Raw genomic sequence first — 19585 nt, forward strand, 5'->3', positions numbered from 1 at the left:
TCTCCATCATGTTTATGGGCCTTTCTTTATCGCCTGCTGAGGAGCAGAGTGGAGAGGAGCTCAGATGAGTGGTGTGACAGCAGCGATGGGATGCGGGCGTTTTGCTGGTGGGAGCAGCTGACCGCTTCTATATCCAGACCAAAACAGAGGAAGGAGAGGAGGGGAACACTTTCAGAGCCACAGCCTCCAGACAGGACTGTGATTAAAATAAAAAGGTTTCACTGGGCCATCAAAAGTTGGGCTAGCTTGGGTGAAAAAGTAGAAAAGTTGAGGTAAAAGAGTAGTTTTGCATTCTGGCTGGGAGCCTCTTTACCTGCGTAGCTGGTTTTGCGTCTCACAGTGAGATTAACGTGTCCTTGCTTGGCAGCCTGCTGCATCAGCTGCACCACCAGCTGGTGTGACTTGCCCACCACCTCTGTGCCATCCACACATATCAGTTCATCTCCGGATCGAAGGCGCCCACCTTCGTCTGCAGCGCCGTACTTCACTATGTGGCCGATGTAGATCTGAAAGGCGCGCAGGGCAAATAATCAGATCACAAAAGGTTACCAAAGAAGTCTCTATAACAGCCCAAACCTTACTGCAGAGATGAAGAAATATTTGCTACTTTCAGTAGGAGGCAGTCAGATTAGGTGCATGCAACTATTCTGCAACAACTTTAATATATGGATGAGTCGAGTTGGGCGTGTGATGTAGTTGCAAACAAATTGTGGCTGTCAGGCTAACTTGTTGTTGCAAATGAGTCAGAAAATGTCTGTTCTTCATCTCAATATGTTTGCAATTGACTCTCATTTGGTTTTCAAAGCTCTCTTGTAATTTCTGACTCTGATGTTGTATTGACAAGGTATTCAAGATGGTTCTAGACTGATTTATGCCAGAACACGGAGAAAGGTTTTAAGACGTTTTGGAAACTGTCGTTGGGAGATTCTGGATGTAGAGTTTAAAAGGTTTAATTATCAATGATGCAGAAACCACCGTACCATTTTAAAGGGAACTAGGCAGTTTTGGCTTGCTTTTAGCACCCCTTAGTGTTTGTCTGCAGAACCAAAAGCAAAACCTTTCTCCTCGCTGCACGTTCATCTTTTTAACACCTTAATCTGACAGCTGAAATGTCTCCTCAGCCTTCACTAGCGCCTACAGGCGTGATTCATCACTAAATTAAACAAATAGGCTGTTTTCAATATCTAAAACATGCAGGAAACGTGCTAGAACCAGACTCCAGCACCAGGTATGTCAGCTCAAATCCCAACAGAGCGGTCAACAGAAGTTGCATGTGGAATATTCTGGCCACAGGGGCTGGTTGGCCTTTCATTAACCCTGTAAAGGGTCATTTTAGCACAAACTACGGTAAATCTAGATTGAACTAGTAATGTTTTATTATCGTATTCCTTTTTAAATTCCTTTAAGTGTATGTAGATGTGAGTAGTCTTTTAAATTGAGTGTATGTGTATGAGTGTTTTTATGTGTTGTGCTGACGCTCTGACAGCAAATGAAGTTCCTAATGGATAAATAAAGTGAATTGAATTGAAACTGGCTCAGGAAAATTATTTAAAAATAGGAAAAAGTTGCTAAGTATCCCTTTAAGAGTTCTTTTTAGCATGTAATGGTTTTACTAGATTCAAAGCAACATTCTGCTTTTAAACGCTGGATTTCTTCAACGATTGAAGGATAAAACTCGTGTGGTCCAGTGAACCAGAACAAACGGTTGGTCTGACGTTTAAAGAAGAGCGAGATGAAAAGAGGAGTGTTTGTAGGGAATGTTGTTGGTCAGATCAAAGAGAGGCTGTTACTTTAAAAAGTGCTGATGTAAATATGTCCAAAAGAAAGTCCACAAAGGAAAAAATCTGCGTGAGATGGAAAAACTTACGGGTTCTCCCGGCTCGTTGCCTCCGAGGATCCTAAAGCCGAACCCTGTGTCCTTCCTCCACAGAAATATGTCCTGCTCCTGGAAGTCTGGAACTGTAAAACATAAAATAAAATCAAACAACCATCAACATTTCATCATAACATCATTTACCATAAGGGGATTCTTCATGCCAGCACCAGAACAACTCAAGCATTAGTATGTTAGTGAACATTTTTTTAACTATACTAAGTTTTCTTTAGTATGGCATTATTTTCTGAGTTCTCATGTCTGAAGCCGTCAAACGATACAAACAAATAAAGAACAGACTGTTCTGTCAAGTCGATCTATTTTTGGTAAGGATCTAAAAACACAAAGCCAAATAAAAATCTTAAGAAAAGTCGCACGTGGCTTCAAATAAGGGCTGAGCTCTTCATCTGTGGCATAATTAGAAAAAAAAATCTGACTTCTGAGCTCCTTTGATGCCTGGAATAGTAAATATTCTCTTTAAACCTTTTAAAACCTTTAAAGTGGCATTCTCAGTTGGTGAAGTTTAAAGGGGCAACACTATTTCTTATTTTATGAAGCAATATGCAACATCGCAAAGTAAATATTACATCTACATCAGGGTGCACTTTCCACTCGACAGCCGGGAATAGATAAGCCATCTATTCTTGAGCATAATGTGGAAAGTTCAGAGTTCACCGGTGGCCAGAAACGACAGAATCGAGCTTCTATGTCTGGCAGTAAACAGGAAGGTGCTGTTATATAAAAGAGGCATTTCACTGCAGTGGCTGACAGCTCATGGTTTATGTAGTGTGAGAGAAGAGCTCAGGAGGTTACTGGATGCTCAGGATGAAAAAAATGAGGCTAAATGTGTGTGTGCGTGTGCTTCTATCTTTTTGCACAAAACCTAAAGGCTATTGTTTTTCTCCAGATTTTTGCCGTTATTGTGTCAAGTAGGGATGCAGGAAAACATAAATACAATGAATAATCATAATATTAACAATATTTTAAAGAATAAAAGATCATTTACATGCAAACATTTATTTTTGTGTGTGGTGCAATTCACACTCCAACTGCTAGGTGGCAGCAGTTTTTACCGCCATCGTTCTGATTGAATGACATCTTGTGATTACACTGGATGCGTCTTGGAAGCATTTGGCCTGAGGTTTCCGATTAAGTCTTAAATATTGCAAATATCGTCTGGTTTTCATCGTAAAATATTGTATCGTCTCCCTTGTATTATGTGGCACTGCCGGATTCTTGCTAAGGACACCCATAGTGTCAAGTAAATGAAAGCAAAACCAGGTAACTATCAAGACACGGTTCCTAGCTGTAATCGCTGGGAGATTAGAGTAATCTCCCAACTAGGGTTGGGCAATATAAAATCAATATCAGGATATAATGACCAGTTTACCTCGATATAAATAAATGGACAATAACTACCTATACAGCAGCAGGTAGAAGGAGCGGTAGCATTGGTAGATTCCCACAAAAACCCTTCAACACCCACTAGGGATCATTTTGGATTATTCGACCACTCACTGTTTCAATGTCTGAAACATCTGCCATTACCTCATCATCTTTCCCTTCTTGTTACAGACCAGATGGGGTGGAGTCACGTGACTACAGGTCTTGTGACTCCACCCCATCCAGTTCGTAGCACAGCATCGTAAAGGAACATAAACATTGGCAACTTACACACATCTTTTTTTTTTTTTTTTCCAAACATGCAATATGTTGGCATGGGCAAAAGGGCGTCCGCAGTAGACAAACTATGGTATTGGTACATTTTTAATAAATTGCCCACCTCTACTCCCAACTATGAATTTTTGGGGGCAAATTTGAGCTAGACATTAACAAATCCAAGAATCCCAAATAGCTTTGTATCAACTTGTGGATGAATAAATCATCACTAAAGTCTAGTGGTGCCCAATCGTGTGTGTTTTGGTTGTTTTCCAGCTGAAACACACTTGATTGAATGGTTGAATGGCCTGTTAGGAGTCATCAAGATGTGCAGAAGCATGTTAATCTCGCAAAAAAGAGAGACCTTCAAGGGGACTGGACACCACTTAGATGGAATAAATCTGGATTGTTTGCTTTGAACGGATATGATACTTAATCTAGGAGTCAACGCATGAATGCATTCATAAGGTTGCAGCTGCTTTGTAGATTATGTGCTGCTGAACTTGCATCTTTGAACAAACTCCCGCAGTTTTCTTTTTGTTTGCTTCTGGCAGCCATGCCAATGCTGCTAAAGCCACGAAGAGGCGGCATGGCAGACAGCCTCAGATGTCTCTTCCCAACCTGCTCTTTCAGTCAACAGTTAAAATCCACGCAGTGTGGCCACTTCTTACAACCTATCACAATGATTCTGTGGTAGGAACTGGGAGAATATGAGTCAAAGGCTAACTGTTGCAATCTGTCCCAGTGCTCCGGAGAGTCAGCTGAACATCCACTGCTGATTAATAGACCAGTAAGTGGTCCCCGTAGTGAGGCAAAGCGACATGAAGAGCTAAATTAGTCTGGATGGTTGAAGTACTGAGTAATTTAAACCGGGAGCACGTTAAACACCCTGTGATGGTTAATATGCAAGATTATTGTTGGGGTTAAACTTTTATTTTTCACCACAGCTTAAAGCAGCAATGGCAAATCTCCAAAACAGGCTACATGGACTTCTGACCACTCGCGTCATCAATCATCCACGGGCCACATCCGGCTGATACCAGAACCCCCATTGCCACAGTAAACAAGAGAGCGCTAAACACCAGCCTTTTGCTGTCCGTGACTTCAAATGGTGTTTTTCTTTTTGGGACTCAGGTAGTTTGTCCTAAAGTTGAAGTGGTAGCAGCCGGCTGTTTCTCCTTCTCTGATTTTATTGAGCCACAAACCTCTCACACCAGTGGTGTTCTGTTGCAAAATGTGTGAGTGCGTAAAGAGTGGAGGATCCAGGGATGTGCGGAAGTGCAGTGAGAAAGACAACTGGATGGTCCAAACAATGGTTTCGGGCTGAGCCGTGTTATTGGCGGAGGTTTTTTTAGATAAATATGAGACTTTCATTGTTTTTTATTATTACTTTTCATTTTCACAAAATATGTAGTTATACTGTCGTTAAGAGGCATGAAAACATGTTTTGCAGATTTGACATTGTAACTTAAATGCGTACGATTTGGGTGAGGGTTAGGGTTAATCGTGTCAATAGATGGTATTTGAAGAACATGACAACTTAAATGTGGAGAACTTTTTATCAAACCCAGAGCCATAATAACTGGGTACTGAAGGATTCGATGGACTCAAAAGAGTGTGAGGAAGAGGGATGATTTACACATGTGGGCACAGGTCAGCTGACCCTTCTAGCTCCAGGGGTTCTTCCCTTTCAAAATATTCCTTCTCTATCATATCCCAACTTTTCTCTTTCATAAATAAACATGTTTATATTGTTTTTCAATTAAAGTGCAGAATTACCTTTGGTATGGGCGATTTAAAACATGTTTTCACCTCTACCACTCTTTTTTAACTTTACTTTTTAAGACAAATGATTTTTTCATAGCCCTCTAAATTTTTTAAAGTCACAACAAAAGGTGCTTGGGCAACTGATTCAATGTTCATATTTCAACACTCAGACTCCTGCTTTTTTTTTCTTCCCACCAAACCTTCTCCCTTTTATTTCTAAACTTGACAGAAGATCTGAGGCTTATTCTCCTTAATTGGAGCTATCCACTCGCAGGGAGGAAAAAGAAGGGGGTGTGCAATCCACTGACATCCACTTCACAATCGCTGCTAATTATGCACTACATGCCTCTTAAGGGAAGTCTAAAAGCATGTCAGTGCATGGCATTAGCGTCGAGTTGGACAAAAGTGGCATCATTAGCCTTTAAAGAGCAGGCCCCCCAAAACATGGAGGGAAACTTCATCTTCAACACAGAACTAGTTTATCTCTAATGGAACAACGGTGGTTTGTCACAATGTTAATCAGAAATGTTCTAATAACTTGAATTTAATCAAAATTAAGCAGGTTTGAAGCAGAAAATTAACAATTTGATCGATTTTGAAAATATCGTTTATCCAATGAAGAAAGTGTCATCATACTATGTCTCCAAAACAAATGGAAGATGAACTGTTTTTAAATATAACATCTATCAAACAGTATAAAACATTTACAGGAGCTATGTTTAAAGTTGGTTGAGAAGAAATCTTAATCCAAAGCTAAAGCTATCTTAGGTTAGCTTAGCACAAAGAGTGATAGCATGGGGAGATGGCTGTTTGTCCATGCTAAAATGAACTAAATCTGCTTTTCAGTGTTAAACATAAATAATTGGTAGTTTTTGGAAAACCGTAAAGAGAATAATTCCCTCCATTCTTTGTTGGCTAAGCTAAGCTAATTGTGTGGCACCATATTTGGATATAGTCACTGGTTTTCACCTCCAAACATAAGAAAAATATGCTTATTTATGCCGTTAGCTCACTTTTTTTTTTAGACATAAACCAGTTACACACATGCAGGCTTAGCTTACCAAAAATCCCAGCCAAAAGAAAATACCCGTCTTCACCCATGCATCCCTCATCCAACCGCCACCAAAAATCCATATACTTACGCCTACTTTCATACATGCTCCTGGACTGGGCCCAGATTTTAAAGGGGTCCGGTTTCCTCTGGATGGTCCCGTCTCCTTGGGAGTCCTGGGATGGGAGGCCAGGCAGAGGCTGCGAGGGGGCCGGGGGAGCACTGGTCTCGCTGAGAGGGGGTCCCAGGGACGAATGCACGGGCGAGTCTGTGTGGGCGCTCCGATGGCTGGAAACGCTATGCTGGGAACTGTTCTGACTGTCCTTTCTTGACAATTGCTGTTGGGAGAAGCAGATCAATATCATTTGACTCTTTAAAAACGAACTTTGAGGGAACGAGGCAGATTAACTCGGAGCGGACAGCCAGGTAGATAAAAAACATTTAAAGGCTATTGCATCCTCAGCAGCAGATCTGAGAGGAGGATCAGAGATGTGGCTGTGAGAGGAGAAACCAGGAGGATGAAGATATGAATACAAAAGAGTTTTCCATTAGAGTTCAGAAAAAAAGAGTAACAATTGCTTCTCCTTGGGGGTGAAAGAAAGCAGATTCCACAGCTTGTTTCTACCTTTAATCAATGCAAAGAATAATCAAGCTGTTTTATTCATAGAAATTCTTTTAGCTCACAACGAACGATAAGAAAAGAAAAACGCTGAATGGTTTCTCATGATTAAGTCGTTCTGCTATGGAATAAAAACACGGCAGTTCAATTTACAAAGGGTGCATTGCCCATTCCTTTTGTTTAGCGGAGGGGAGCGTTTCAACAAGGAAAAAACTGCTTTCCCCGCTGCATATGGAAACAAATTCACAGTGAATAAAGCTCTGGCGAGACTTTGAAACAAAGGGGGGATTTTACTGGTGCAGACACAAGTGTTAGGGTCCTCATAAATCGCACCCAGACCCTCAATTACACGGACACTTAAACACGTGCTTGAGGATTTGAGGTGATCTGAGGGGAACATTCAGCTCGGAGCTCAATGGCACTCAAACTTCAAATTCCGTTCATCATCTTTGTCAACGTACTGTAAAAATCTATATTTTTTACGGTTACATCTTCATTGTAAGTCCCCAGATTTGCACTGCTGCGAGGAATTCAACAAAGAGAGCAACAAAGAGAGAGAGAGTTACAGGCAGAGACTGAGATATTTTAAGACAGCAAGAGAAAATGACAGCAGCAAAGACTCTTCGTATCATGTGACCACACATTACTTTGGCTTTAGTGGACAAAAATATACCAGGAAAAAGTGGTGGAGGCGAGCGGCTCGTCTGCTCTCGGGTATCAAATAGTTTGGCCTTCAAAGTGCATCCGTGTCTTCGATGAATCCAGGCTCTTTACGAATCGGACTCCTACACCTCAGCAATTCATGTTTATATTCATTATGCTTGTTGGACATAAAAGAAGCTTGATGCTGTTGGAAATACTGAGTGTGATTTGCACTTGGCGTCGAGCGTAACCTCAGTGGGATCAGCAGTGAGCGATGCAGCTCTTTTTTGGTGCTGCATTCGGACTTCAAGACAGCAATATCATTTAATTTTAGTTTACTTTGGTATCATCAAATAAAACAGCACCTCCTCTGCTTTGCTCTCTCTGTATGGACATAATGTCTGAATCCTGCACTCTGCTCAAATGAAAACAAATCTCGTTCTGATGGATCCATTAGATGTGACCTTCTGTAGTCACTGCTGTGCCATAATGTTCTGAGACCGGTCTAAAACATTGTTTTTTCTTCCTGATCTAATAACTTATTAAGGAGGCATAAAGATGGTGAAAGAGGACATGAGGAGCTGGAGCAATGAAAACAAACTTAGGAGAGAATCAAGTTAACTTCCTTGATGCATTAGTAGTCTTTCTTTAGCTGGTTTGATGTCGCATTAGAGCCGTGCAATTAATCAAATTAGTTTTCAGACTTTGATTCAGGCTCTGATTAATGACATCAACTATGTAATCAACAAAAAATATTAACGTTGATGTTATTCTGACACATTCTGCCTTCTAAGTGCTCTCTTCATGTTTCCTTTCCTTCTGAGTGACATGCATTATTTCCCCTTTTGAAGGTTAAACTCAAACTGGAAGAAAAGGGCAGATTGAAGGCAAAACACACCAGCTGTATACGATTTAATACACACAAAAAAATATGTCCCCACTACTTTCAATTATGACTCCAAACCACACTATGGTGAGACATCCAGCAATATTTTAACACCCCATTTTAAAAAATTTTCTCCCCATTTGAACCTTCAGGCATCCTAAACAGCTCTTTTCTGCTTTTATAGCAGCTCTGTTTCTCCATGTTAATGTCAATTATATTCAACAACTGGACTTCTCGTTTTCCTTGAAGACATTTCACCTCTCAGCTAAGAAATGACTTCAGTTCTGAAACTCGAGTTGGGAGTAGGAGGCGTGGTCTGAAACAAAGCTGCTGATGGAGCAATAAGAATCGCTGGCGAGGCCATTGTTATTCCTCATGAGGCCATTGAGGCAACATGATTCCTTGGCCCCTCCCTCTATATGGCTCCCTGTTTATGTCATCGGTGCCAACGATCCTTAACCTAGAATTTAGATCGTCATTTGCCAAAGCAAAATAATTTAGCTTTGCATTTCAGTCTAGGTTTGCTCTGTGTGCATTAAAAAACAATGTATTGTTTTATGATTTACTTTGTGTTTTATGTAGTTCTTCCACAATGTAATGGCGGACTGCCTCGCTGACTGACATCCATAGCGGTCCAATCATAGATTTTTTGGTGGGCCAATCGCAGCTCTCCATCAGCCAGGTAGGAATGGGATGTTACTGCAAACCAAGATGGCCATGGTTCTGTAGAGTAGGCAGGATGTTACTGAAAACTAAAGTTGACAAGTCGGCGACTGCTTGTTGGAAACGAATATGGCTTCAGCTTTGAACTACTATGATTTGGGCTATTCTTTGAGTATAGAGCAGATAGAGGTACTTGGAAAAATGATGTATTTGTATCTACTTTGACGGAGCATGGCCGACTGCCTCGTTGACTGACATCTGTAGCGGTCAGTATGTCACGTTTGTTATCCAATAGCATGTGGTGACAATTTGAAAGACAACCATAGATCCCGCTGCATGACTGAGAATCATTAATGGATTGTGGCCAGACTATATATTCACTTAAAAAGGATGGCTTGCCAGGCTAAATGGTCCTAACTGGTCCCCATTACAACACCAACATGCGCACTGGTTTGGTCGCATGTCACAAGGTGCTAGCATCAGTTTAATTTTATTGTTTCAGTTAATTTGATATATTTTGTACATCTCAAATGATATAAAATTTTGCTTTTGTGATTTATGCCTTCTAGTTTTAATCACTCGTGTAAATAGGTGCCTGACTTCTGGGTAGAGATACCCAACCCAGTGACTCATCAGGATTTCAATACTGACCAAAATTATTGTGATTATAATATGTTTTGTCATATTTGAAAACGTCTAAGACAGTACACCTCAAGAACATAAAAGACAACATATTAATCATGCACGCCTTCCTCTAAAAGACCACCACCACCCAGCACCAGAGTCACAACACCTCAGTCCCTCAAGAAACTTTCGTCTCTTTCAAACAACATCACATACCATCCTAGTGTAATCTCTGTATGGAGGAGCCAGCTCAAAATCATCCTGCAAAACAAAATACAACAAACATACATTCAGTGAGAGACGGAGGAGACAGCGCAATTCGCTGCAGAACCAGGCTGCCGTCTTTCTCTGCTCTGATCATACATTCAGCTCGCACACCACAAACTTAGCACCCAGCGTGATGCGATCATCAGCATGTTAGCAACCCAACTCACGCGGCGCTTCAAAGCCCCGCGTCCCATCCCCCGCCAGAAAGAGGGGGCGGAGGGAGGGGGCTCGTGTAAAGCTACAGGGATCCACCCCCGCTCAGCACAGCACCCCATGTCTACAAACAAGCCAACAACATCACCACAAGTTACACCACACAGGGTAGGGGTGGGAGGCTGGGACCAAGGAGGAGAGGCAGAGAAAGTGAGCACATTACTCCTTCAAATGGATGGAAAAGCAAGACGGAAGAGCAGAAGATGGATGAGAGGGGGTGCAATTACAGGAAAATAGCAGCTTACCAGTTTGGGGCTCTTCTTTGCAGGTGCCACTCCTGTGAAGCCAGACAGAGAGGAGAAAAAGACAAAAGGGAGAAGGTTACCAGTGGAGTTTGTAGTCCATGTTCAGATAAAAGGAGACTGCAAACAATTTGAGGTGTGGGATCAACATTCCTAAAGCAGACTCCCCAAACAGTGCTCCTTCACCACTCAAACCCTCTTCGCTCCTCTCTATCCCTGCCTGGTTCCCTTTGCTCGCCCATCTGCGTGTGGTGTTTCAGAAAGGAGGAGAAAGGGGAGGAGAAGGAGGGGGGCAGGCAGCGCGATCTATCTGCATCACCGCCACGGCCAGAATTCGGCTTGACTGGTGCAGCGAAACAGTAAGGCCAGCCCCAAGGGCTTACCCGGTGCTCGCTAGACCTCGGCTACCCATCGGCGTGAGTGTGTGTTCGGGGAAAGAAAGTGTGAGCTGAGAGAGGCAGCAAGAGAGAGGGAACGAGAAAGAGATGGACAGCAATTAAAGATAGAGAACAAAAAGAGTTTAATGGGAGGAAAAGAGAGCGAGCTTTGTTCTGAAGTTCCCGGCCGTAGGCATTACCCATGGAGAAGGAGTCCAAGATACTGAACATTAAATTATAGGCAACCGTCAGTTCCCCTCTTACTGAGACCATCTTCCTGAGTCCGCTGAGCGCTGCGCTCCGCTGTCGAAGGCTCCAGCATCTATAGGCAGTTGGCGCGTCCTCCAGGTCTCTCCCTTTCCTGCTGCCTTTTCCTTTTTTCCCACCCGTTTCTCCCTCTCTCACACCTCGCTGCTCACTGTCCTCGCTCCCGTTTCCTCCCTCAGCATCATCAGCCTCTCTCTCTCCCTCCCTCTTCCTCTCTACACTCGATCTCCCTCCCTTCCCACATGCTGGTAAACATTCATTCAGCCTCGCACACGCACACACACACACACACACACACACACACAGGCATCAGATGGTTTCATGCAGCAGTCCCGACTCAAATCAAAGTGTGCTTGAGGTATGACAGAAGCGTTTCTGGTTTCTGCGCAAGTGAGCAGGAAGACAAAAAAAAAATAAGTCATTGCAAAAATGTTATTACCACAGACAGAAAATAAGATTGACAGATTACTAAAACGTAATCCTGGATCCATATGGGTAAAACTGTTCCACAAGCACGTGACCCATCTCCCCCGATCCCTCTCTACCTCCACGCGGCATGAAAACCTTGTCTGCAGGAAGTTATGGAAATGAGAAGGCGAGGAGAGAATCCAGAAGACAAAGGGAACTCACCAGAGCTGTACTTTTTGTTTGCATTTGCTCCATTCAGTGCAGTACGGGGACACCTCTAACAAACAGCAGATGTACGTAACACAACAGGGACTGAGCCACTACTTCCAGGAAAGTGGGCCATCACTGTGATGGAAGCGGACTCTACAAGATATCTGCACACATTCTGTCGTCTGCCTTAACTCTCACCCACAAGTTTGTGTCTCTCCTTTGTCATCCAGCTGTTCCTCTAATTCCTTTTCCACATGGTTTCCACTTAGACAGGAATTATTCATTTGAGAGCATCAGCAACACCATAAATAAGAAGAAAAAAGTCTAGATGTTTTTTTTTGTTTTTTTGCAGCTTTGCATTCACACACTGATACAGACAATGGACACGACCAGGCAGGACACTAAACAGACTGAATAAAAGATTTGTTCAAAAATCTGTGAAATCGGTCACAAAAGCTTTCTTTAGCTCACTTTCTTCATCTAGATGCATAAATCTCAAACAGCAAATGTTAAAGGGTGCAACATTACATTGGTAGGCAGAAGTAGTTGGGTGTTTGTTGTGTGTGTCTGAAGGTGAAGCGGCACAATGCGTTTGATGCTCTCAGATCAAAGGTATAGTAGGTGTTTGGACCAACCTCCAAACCCAATTACACACAACAGGAAGGGAAGAGCGGTTCTGGACCTGTGGGAAAACCAGCCTGCCAGTTGGCGAGGGCACTCTGTTTTAATCCTTTAGGTTAAAAACAAGAGCAGGAGCGCCGAGGGGCTTCCTAATCAGTCTCCATAGCAGTGAAGATTTACCGTCAGTCAAAAGCTAAACTTCCTTAAGTACCATGTCTTTCCGACTAATGATGATTCAATTGTTGTTTTAATAAAAAAACAAAATAATGAATTATATAATATTGTGAAAGGTAAGGGTGGATGAAGAACATCCTATAAATTACTAGACAGTGTTTGGTTTTGGCCAATATGATCAGCTCAACTGGTAATTAGCAAACCTAAAACTAAAAAATCCCAGCACCATCGAGCAACGATGAAGTTTAAACATTTTTCTGAGTCCACTATACTCCACCCAAAAAATAAATCTTCCATGTTCATGCTTTTAAAGGTAATCAAACTACAAGAATCAAAAATCAGCATTGGCCCTAAAAGACAGATCTGGCTCATTGCATCAGTGTACTACTCATAGCAAAGTCACTAATAAAACCTGCGCCAAAAACAAAAAATACAAATTCATTATGCTAATTACATGTATCATGCCAAAAAATATAAACAAGCTGCTAATCTTGTGAAACAAACGGTTTCATCAACCTGGCAGCTCAGCAGCCACTAAATGGAAGACATTATCAAGATTGTGTGTGTGTGTGTGTGTGTGTGTGTGTGTGTGTGTGTGTGTGTGTGTGTGTGTGTGTGTGTGTGTGTGTGTGTGTGTGTGTGTGTTTGCATGCACGTGCACAGCAGCAGATCTTAGAGTTACGGCCTCAAACGGGCAGGTCCATCTGTCACCTTGGCGACAGTAGCTGGTGACTGTGGAGACTGACAGACGGTCTCCGAGCAACAGTTGTCGTGGTGAGCTGTTCTCTGCTGTACAGAGAATCAGCAACAAGCTTACATCAGCAGCCCCGTGGAGAGCAGCTTTCTTTGGCTTCCTTAACAAGTGCATGTGTGTAAAAGCTGGAGTCACATATGTCAGAGGAGCACATCAGAGGAAAAAGCATCATTTAAAAAGAAACTAAGCATTTTTAACTTCCATGATTTTAGAGGGTACCCCAACATAGACTGCAGTGGGTAGAGCACTGAGTGGTAGGTGTTGAGTGAGAAAGCAGCTCACCTTGTCCTCGTGCAACACTCCCAAAGCCCTGTGAATCACAGACGCCTCGCTGGCAGGCTGCACCCTGATATTGTTTTATCCGGACTGCATTGCTGTTTATTACGCCGCCATTGGAACTTTAAAGTCAGCAGAATTTTTAATGCGAAGTGGGCAGAAACACATTGCTTCCTGCTCATACAGAGAATCGATTTCCTGCTTTGATCTGCGCTGGGACCCATCATTAGCGTTTATCTCTTCCTAACGGACGTGCACAAGACTGTTCAGTTTATAAACTGCATGTTTGTTTACGTGAAGGCACACAAGTGGACATAATCGTGCTCGTCGGTGTGTATTCTTGAAGCTTGTATAGAAGGCACTTAGAAGCTGCTGCGCTTGTACACCATTAGGCCAATAAGAGCCTTCTAAGTGTGACATTACTATTTCCACCCCCTTAAAGTTGCATGAATGAAAAGGGAGAAAAAATAAAGGATGCAATTAAGGTCAAAATGGAAAAAAATGTGACGGTGCTCTGACACTATTCACACGCTGAAAACAGATCATTTTCCAGACGACACAGAAAGATAATCTAAGATCTTGATCGGATCGTGATCGGATCGTGACACATCTGGCAAAGATGCTCATCCAATATGTTAAATCTGTCAAAAGCTTTAACACCTGATCCTCGTTTTAGCCCTGAAAACCTGTGATTTTCTCTTCTACTGGCACTGTGACAGGACAAAAAAAAATACATCATTCCTCGATGTGCAAGAAGGGGAGAGTGAGGCCCCGTCGCCCAGCGGGTCTAATGTGTCACTGGTGAATGATGAGTCATGGGGGGGAGACGAGAGAGGAAAAGAGAGCAGGAGTTTTTTTTTTTTTTGCTTCTCCCTCGTTATCCCTGCAATCCTCTGACATCTCTCCATTTCCCATCAGTCACTGCTGCTATGGATCCTGAAGTTTGCTACAGCACAACTTGGAACTAATGCAACTTTCGCTTTGCCTTACAAACGATGGAGATCTACGTCCATACAATGACAAATCATCTATTGTGTTTCAGAAACTATACTTTTCCCTGATCAGGCAGCTGGAATGTGCATCTCTGTGGACTCTAACATTTGCACCAACTTAAAAGGGAACAATGGTGTGCAAATCAGCACCTCTGCAACAGCAAGACATCATCACGAATCATATACATGTTCAATGCATCAGTGGGAGCAAGAGGAGACATGCAGGGAGAAAATGAACCTTTTATAGCAGTGCAATTAGACAGATGAAAGAACAATGCATCATGAAACACACCAAGTTTGGTAATAAATCATCCCTACGTGGTTATAGAAAGTGTTTAACAATACTAGCAATAGGAATCTGTCAGTCCAATGTGTTGACACTCAGGGACTGCTTTTAATAGTAAACTAACCCAATTACAATGTGATTCAATATCAGAGGGAGTCGAAGGATTCAATGCGAAATAAAACAACTTTATTGTTATTATTATTGTAATAACTTGCAGAGATTTTGCTACCTCAGACACTATTGCGATTCTATTCCTACACAGCAGGTGCCGATAATGAGAAAACTCCAGTTAAACAGCAAGAACGTCATTAGAAGAAGAGTTGTGCAACTATAAGAAATGTCTCATGGGAGATGAATTCTTCATACATTAATGTAATCACACCCGTTTTGAAATTTCCTATATTTATTTTTTAATATCTTAAACTTTGAGAATGTTTTACCTTTAAAGGTACATCACTGGCATCTGTCAGTCTTGCAAATGATGGGTTAGCATCTGCATGATGGAGTGTGTGTCTCTGGTACCCATGTAAGCCAATCCTAGACTTGCAGAACCAACTGGAAGTTTGGCACACTGCAATTAGTTTTTTGCCACCTGTTGAACTACTCTGGAATTGATAAGGGAATTTGATCGAAAGACAGAATCGACAATGCTATCGATATTGATAAAAACGTATCAATCCCCACTCCTAATTGGAACCGGGGAGAGACCATCGTTCAGAGAGCTATACTTAGGATTAAAAGTTTATTCGATTAGCTCAAATCACAGCATGTCACATCTGTTTCAAATTTCTAAAAATCCATTGTAAAGACTGGATGTTGACTACGTGTCTAGTATATCACATGCCACTGAAACAAGATGATTCTTTTTATTATCAGAGCACCTGTCAGCTACCATAATGTTATGCATCACTTTCTATGGCTTCATTTGGTTTCTGGTGTACAGTTCAAGAGAATCTGACATGCTATACTTAGAAAACATTTGGAAGCCAATTGTAATCCTTTTCAGCTGCCCTCATACACATCTGTTACATTTCACACAAGCCGTTGTCCTTGATACATAAAACTATTGCATGATGTGGAGAAATAATTTCAAAGATAGAACATCTAATCTTGTGCAAAAAAGCAGATTATGTGTGCATATAGTAGCTCTTTGCATCATTTTGCAGATGAGTCTGGCTGTACTGTGGAAGTCTAGAGTCTGAAAAGGGGATATGTCAATGTTTAAAAGTTATAAAGGGTCATAAAGTAAGAATCATTTCAAAGAGAAATAAAACGGGTTCGGACTAAATCCATGACGACTGTTGCTGGAGTTGAATTAAAGGACATCTGTATGCATTCAGTTTCACACAAGTTAAATTGTGCATATTCAGACTGTGAGAAAAAAAAGACGAGACAGAGGGGCACACAGTGGCATAGATCCGCCTTCCTTAACAAGTGTGTTTCTTCGTATGCCAGTCCTCGGGGATTCACTTCTAATTTCATGTAGGCGAGCAGGTTTGAATACATTCTGGCAGTTGGAGGATAAAAACTGAAAAGGGTGTATGGATGGATGGAGAATGGGCTGGATTTCCACCAATTAGGACCGAACTGGGGGTCATTCGGCTTCTAATCGATAACTGGATGCATGGCTGTTCGTTTCTGGGACAGACTCAGTGGATTTGTACGTGTGCATGTGTGTACATGCGCAGGCAGTGCTCACTCAGAAAACATTACGCTCCTGATTGATGGACAGAATGAGAGTTGTAGAGAATACCAGAGAAAACAAGATGTGTGGGTGTTTATAAGCAACGCTGACATCAGGACCCCAATTAGAGACCAGTGTGCTTCACCGCTGCTGCTGCTGGAGAACCGGAGTGAGACAGCAGCTAGGAGAGCGTGAGCTGGAGAGTAATTAAGGAACCGTGACGAGAACCCTAGTTAATGTTCTCGTGTGTGTGTGTGTGTGTGTGTGTGTGTGTGTGTGTGTGTGTGTGTGTGTGTGTGTGTGTGTGTGTGTGTGTTTAATAACACTGATGTACCGGTACGTATGAGTATGTTCCAGAAAAATATGACTTGAAAAATCAATCATGATTTAATATGTTTACAATGTTAGTATGTGAGAGGAAAGACATGTTGGAAAGGGAAAATATATTAATATCTCTACCCTGGCTTTAATGGGAACTAGGCAGTTTTGGCTTGCTTTTAGTGCTCCCTAGACAACAAAACCCATTTCCTTGCTGAGCATTCATCTTTTAAACACCTTAATTTAACAGCAGAAATGTCTCCCAGCCTTCAATGGTGTCTACAAAAGTGATTAATCACTAAATGAAACAAATCAGCTGTGTTCATGATCTAAAACATGCAGAAAACGTGCTGGAAGTAGACTGCAGCGCCAGGTATGTCAGCTCACTTCCCAACAGAGTGGCCCGCCAGTCTGAAGTTGCAAGTGGAATATTCTAGCCACAGGGGGTGATAGGGGCTGGGTGGCCTTTCATTAACTCTGTAAAGGGTCATTTTAGCACATACTGACTCAAGATTTAAAAATAGTTGCTAATTATCCCTTTAACTAAGTCAGCTATGGTGTTTTATCAGAACATGGACACTTAACATTTTCTGTTTGTTGAAGATGAAGATAATTTAAACTACAGCAGAACTGAACTCCGACTAGAGCTAACCCATAGTGTTAGACTGCCGCTTACATCAGGGGTGCCCAATCCTGGTCCTGGAGGGCCGTATCCAGCAGGTTTCATGGTTTCTCTGCTCCAACACACTTGATTCAGTGGTTGAATCACCTGTGTATAGATGTCCAATTATTTGGAAATATTTGAGAACCAATAAGATCGGATTTGATGTATGGCTGATTTTTTCCCATGGAGCATGGTGGTAACATTTAGCTAACATGACCACAAGCAGGTGGGAACTGCACTTTCCCTTAGCGCCATTTTTCAAGGCAGGGACACATTTGTAAACACAACACCTGACAGAAAATGAAATCCAGTCATCGTAGTTTTAACTTGAAAGGATTACATGGGGAAATGTGCCCACAGACACCAGAATACATGTGCACATATTCAGACTAGGAAAACAGAGGTTTTCTGGGAAAACATATGAATAAAAGATGTCCTTAAACTGTAAATGCACCTTAAACTGCCCATCATTATGCCCCTACCTTTATTTGGTACATGGCTGTTTTATATGAAAGAACCTGAAAGGTTGTTCTAGTTCTTGCACTCTGTTGCTTCCAACATTCTGTCCTGAAGTGTGTCAAATTTCTTCACAGTGCTTAAGAGATTAGAGAAATAACATAAAACTGAATTGCTGACTGTTCTAAGCAGAAAACTAAAGCTGCAGCTGCAGCATCTAAGAAGACCGCAAACCAACGTCGAAAGAAACTGCTCCTCTTTATTACTCTGGTTTGTTGAAGTTCAGTATTCCAGTTGATTTGCAAACAAAATTGAGCAGGCACTGGATGAGGCTTGACATAACATAACATCCACGTTCAAATACCGATTTTGCAGACAGATTCATTTTATGGCTAATGACAACGCAACACCTCTAATTTGAGTATTTTTACTCTAAAAGTTGTGAAAATCTTCTAAATGATTTGTGATTATTCAGCTGCCACTCAAACAGCAGCATCAGCAGCTGAGTTATTATGCAAACACCCCGGGGACTCCTGAATGTGGGATCTTTGTTGAATAACAATAAACATGCAACAGGAACCACTGAGACTAACGATAGAGAGCACGTTGCTTGAGCGACACACTTCTTACCTTTTCTGTGGGATGCTGAAAATGATTAATTCCTTGTTTGACTGAATAAGTCTAACACCTTGAGAAAGAAACGTTAGCCTTTTACTCAACAAGACTGGTTATACTCAGTCTCTTTTGATATGAATACTTAGATTTATTTGTATTACTATCATAAGCACTAGCAGAGATGTAGTAATAGTAGTAGTAGTAGATGTAGTAGTAGACATGATGTGTAGTTTAAGACATTCTTAAATGTGTCGTCAAATCCAGAAAACAAAAGAAAAACATTAACCCCTTTATGACCATACAAAGAAGAAAAGAAGCTATAAAATGATAAAGAAAGGATAATTCTTATTACTTATTAGCCTGACGTAATCGGAGTTGTAACAGAATGTATGGCAATATCAATGTACTAACAATAAACTTTTTCATTCATTTGTTATGATTTATTGGGGATTGCTGTAAAGTTAGTGCATATACATGCCCATCTAAGTCGATCTAAAGTAATAAACTTGGAGCCTTTATCCTAGTTTACATGTACCTTAGAAAACCAAACCCTCACATGAAGTTTGTTCCACTCCTGTGCAGTAGTTGGCGGCATGCACCTTTTCGTGTCAGCATTCTTCCGACTAGCTAATGGCAACACAAATAAGACAAACCTTTGGTAAGCATGCGTGTGTGCGGCAGTAACTGAGTGTAAGTGCAGGAATTCTCTCTCTCAGTTGAATCTCAGTGTGCGTCGTCAAGATGTAACAAATTATCTTGAGAAGAGCTGATCCAGAAGATCGCAGGCCCAGATGAGGGTCAGGGAAGAGTGGGACAGAGCATCCGTCTGCATAAACATCCAAGAGAGTTTGAGAAAGTCGTTCTTCGGAGGCCAGTCCGATTCGAAAAACAGCAACTGAGATTGAGGATACAAGCAGCTGAAATGAGCTGTCTACGCAAGGTGCATGGGCTCTCCCTTGGAGATAGGGTGAGAAGCT

At 41.8% G+C, this 19585-nt stretch overlaps 1 protein-coding gene across 10 annotated transcripts in view; it reads right to left on the reverse strand.

The window, feature by feature from the left end:
* magi1b (membrane associated guanylate kinase, WW and PDZ domain containing 1b) overlaps window positions 1–19585 on the reverse strand; it is a 180342-nt gene that overhangs the window by 26692 nt on the left and 134065 nt on the right. For 7 of the 10 annotated variants that reach the window (XM_054751539.2, XM_054751543.2, XM_054751535.2 and 4 more), the window contains 5 exons: window positions 10510–10541; window positions 10001–10045; window positions 6442–6688; window positions 1868–1959; window positions 314–506 (listed from right to left, as the gene is read on the reverse strand). In XM_054751539.2, the coding sequence (XP_054607514.2) occupies window positions 314–506; window positions 1868–1959; window positions 6442–6688; window positions 10001–10045; window positions 10510–10541 (609 nt within the window). The remainder of the gene's footprint in view (window positions 1–313; window positions 507–1867; window positions 1960–6441; window positions 6689–10000; window positions 10046–10509; window positions 10542–19585) is intronic. The other 3 variants (XM_054751557.2, XM_054751550.2, XM_054751576.2) reach the window with 1 other exon arrangement.

The sequence above is a fragment of the Nothobranchius furzeri genome, chromosome 3, assembly GCF_043380555.1.
Source record: "Nothobranchius furzeri strain GRZ-AD chromosome 3, NfurGRZ-RIMD1, whole genome shotgun sequence".
NCBI lineage: Eukaryota > Metazoa > Chordata > Actinopteri > Cyprinodontiformes > Nothobranchiidae > Nothobranchius > Nothobranchius furzeri.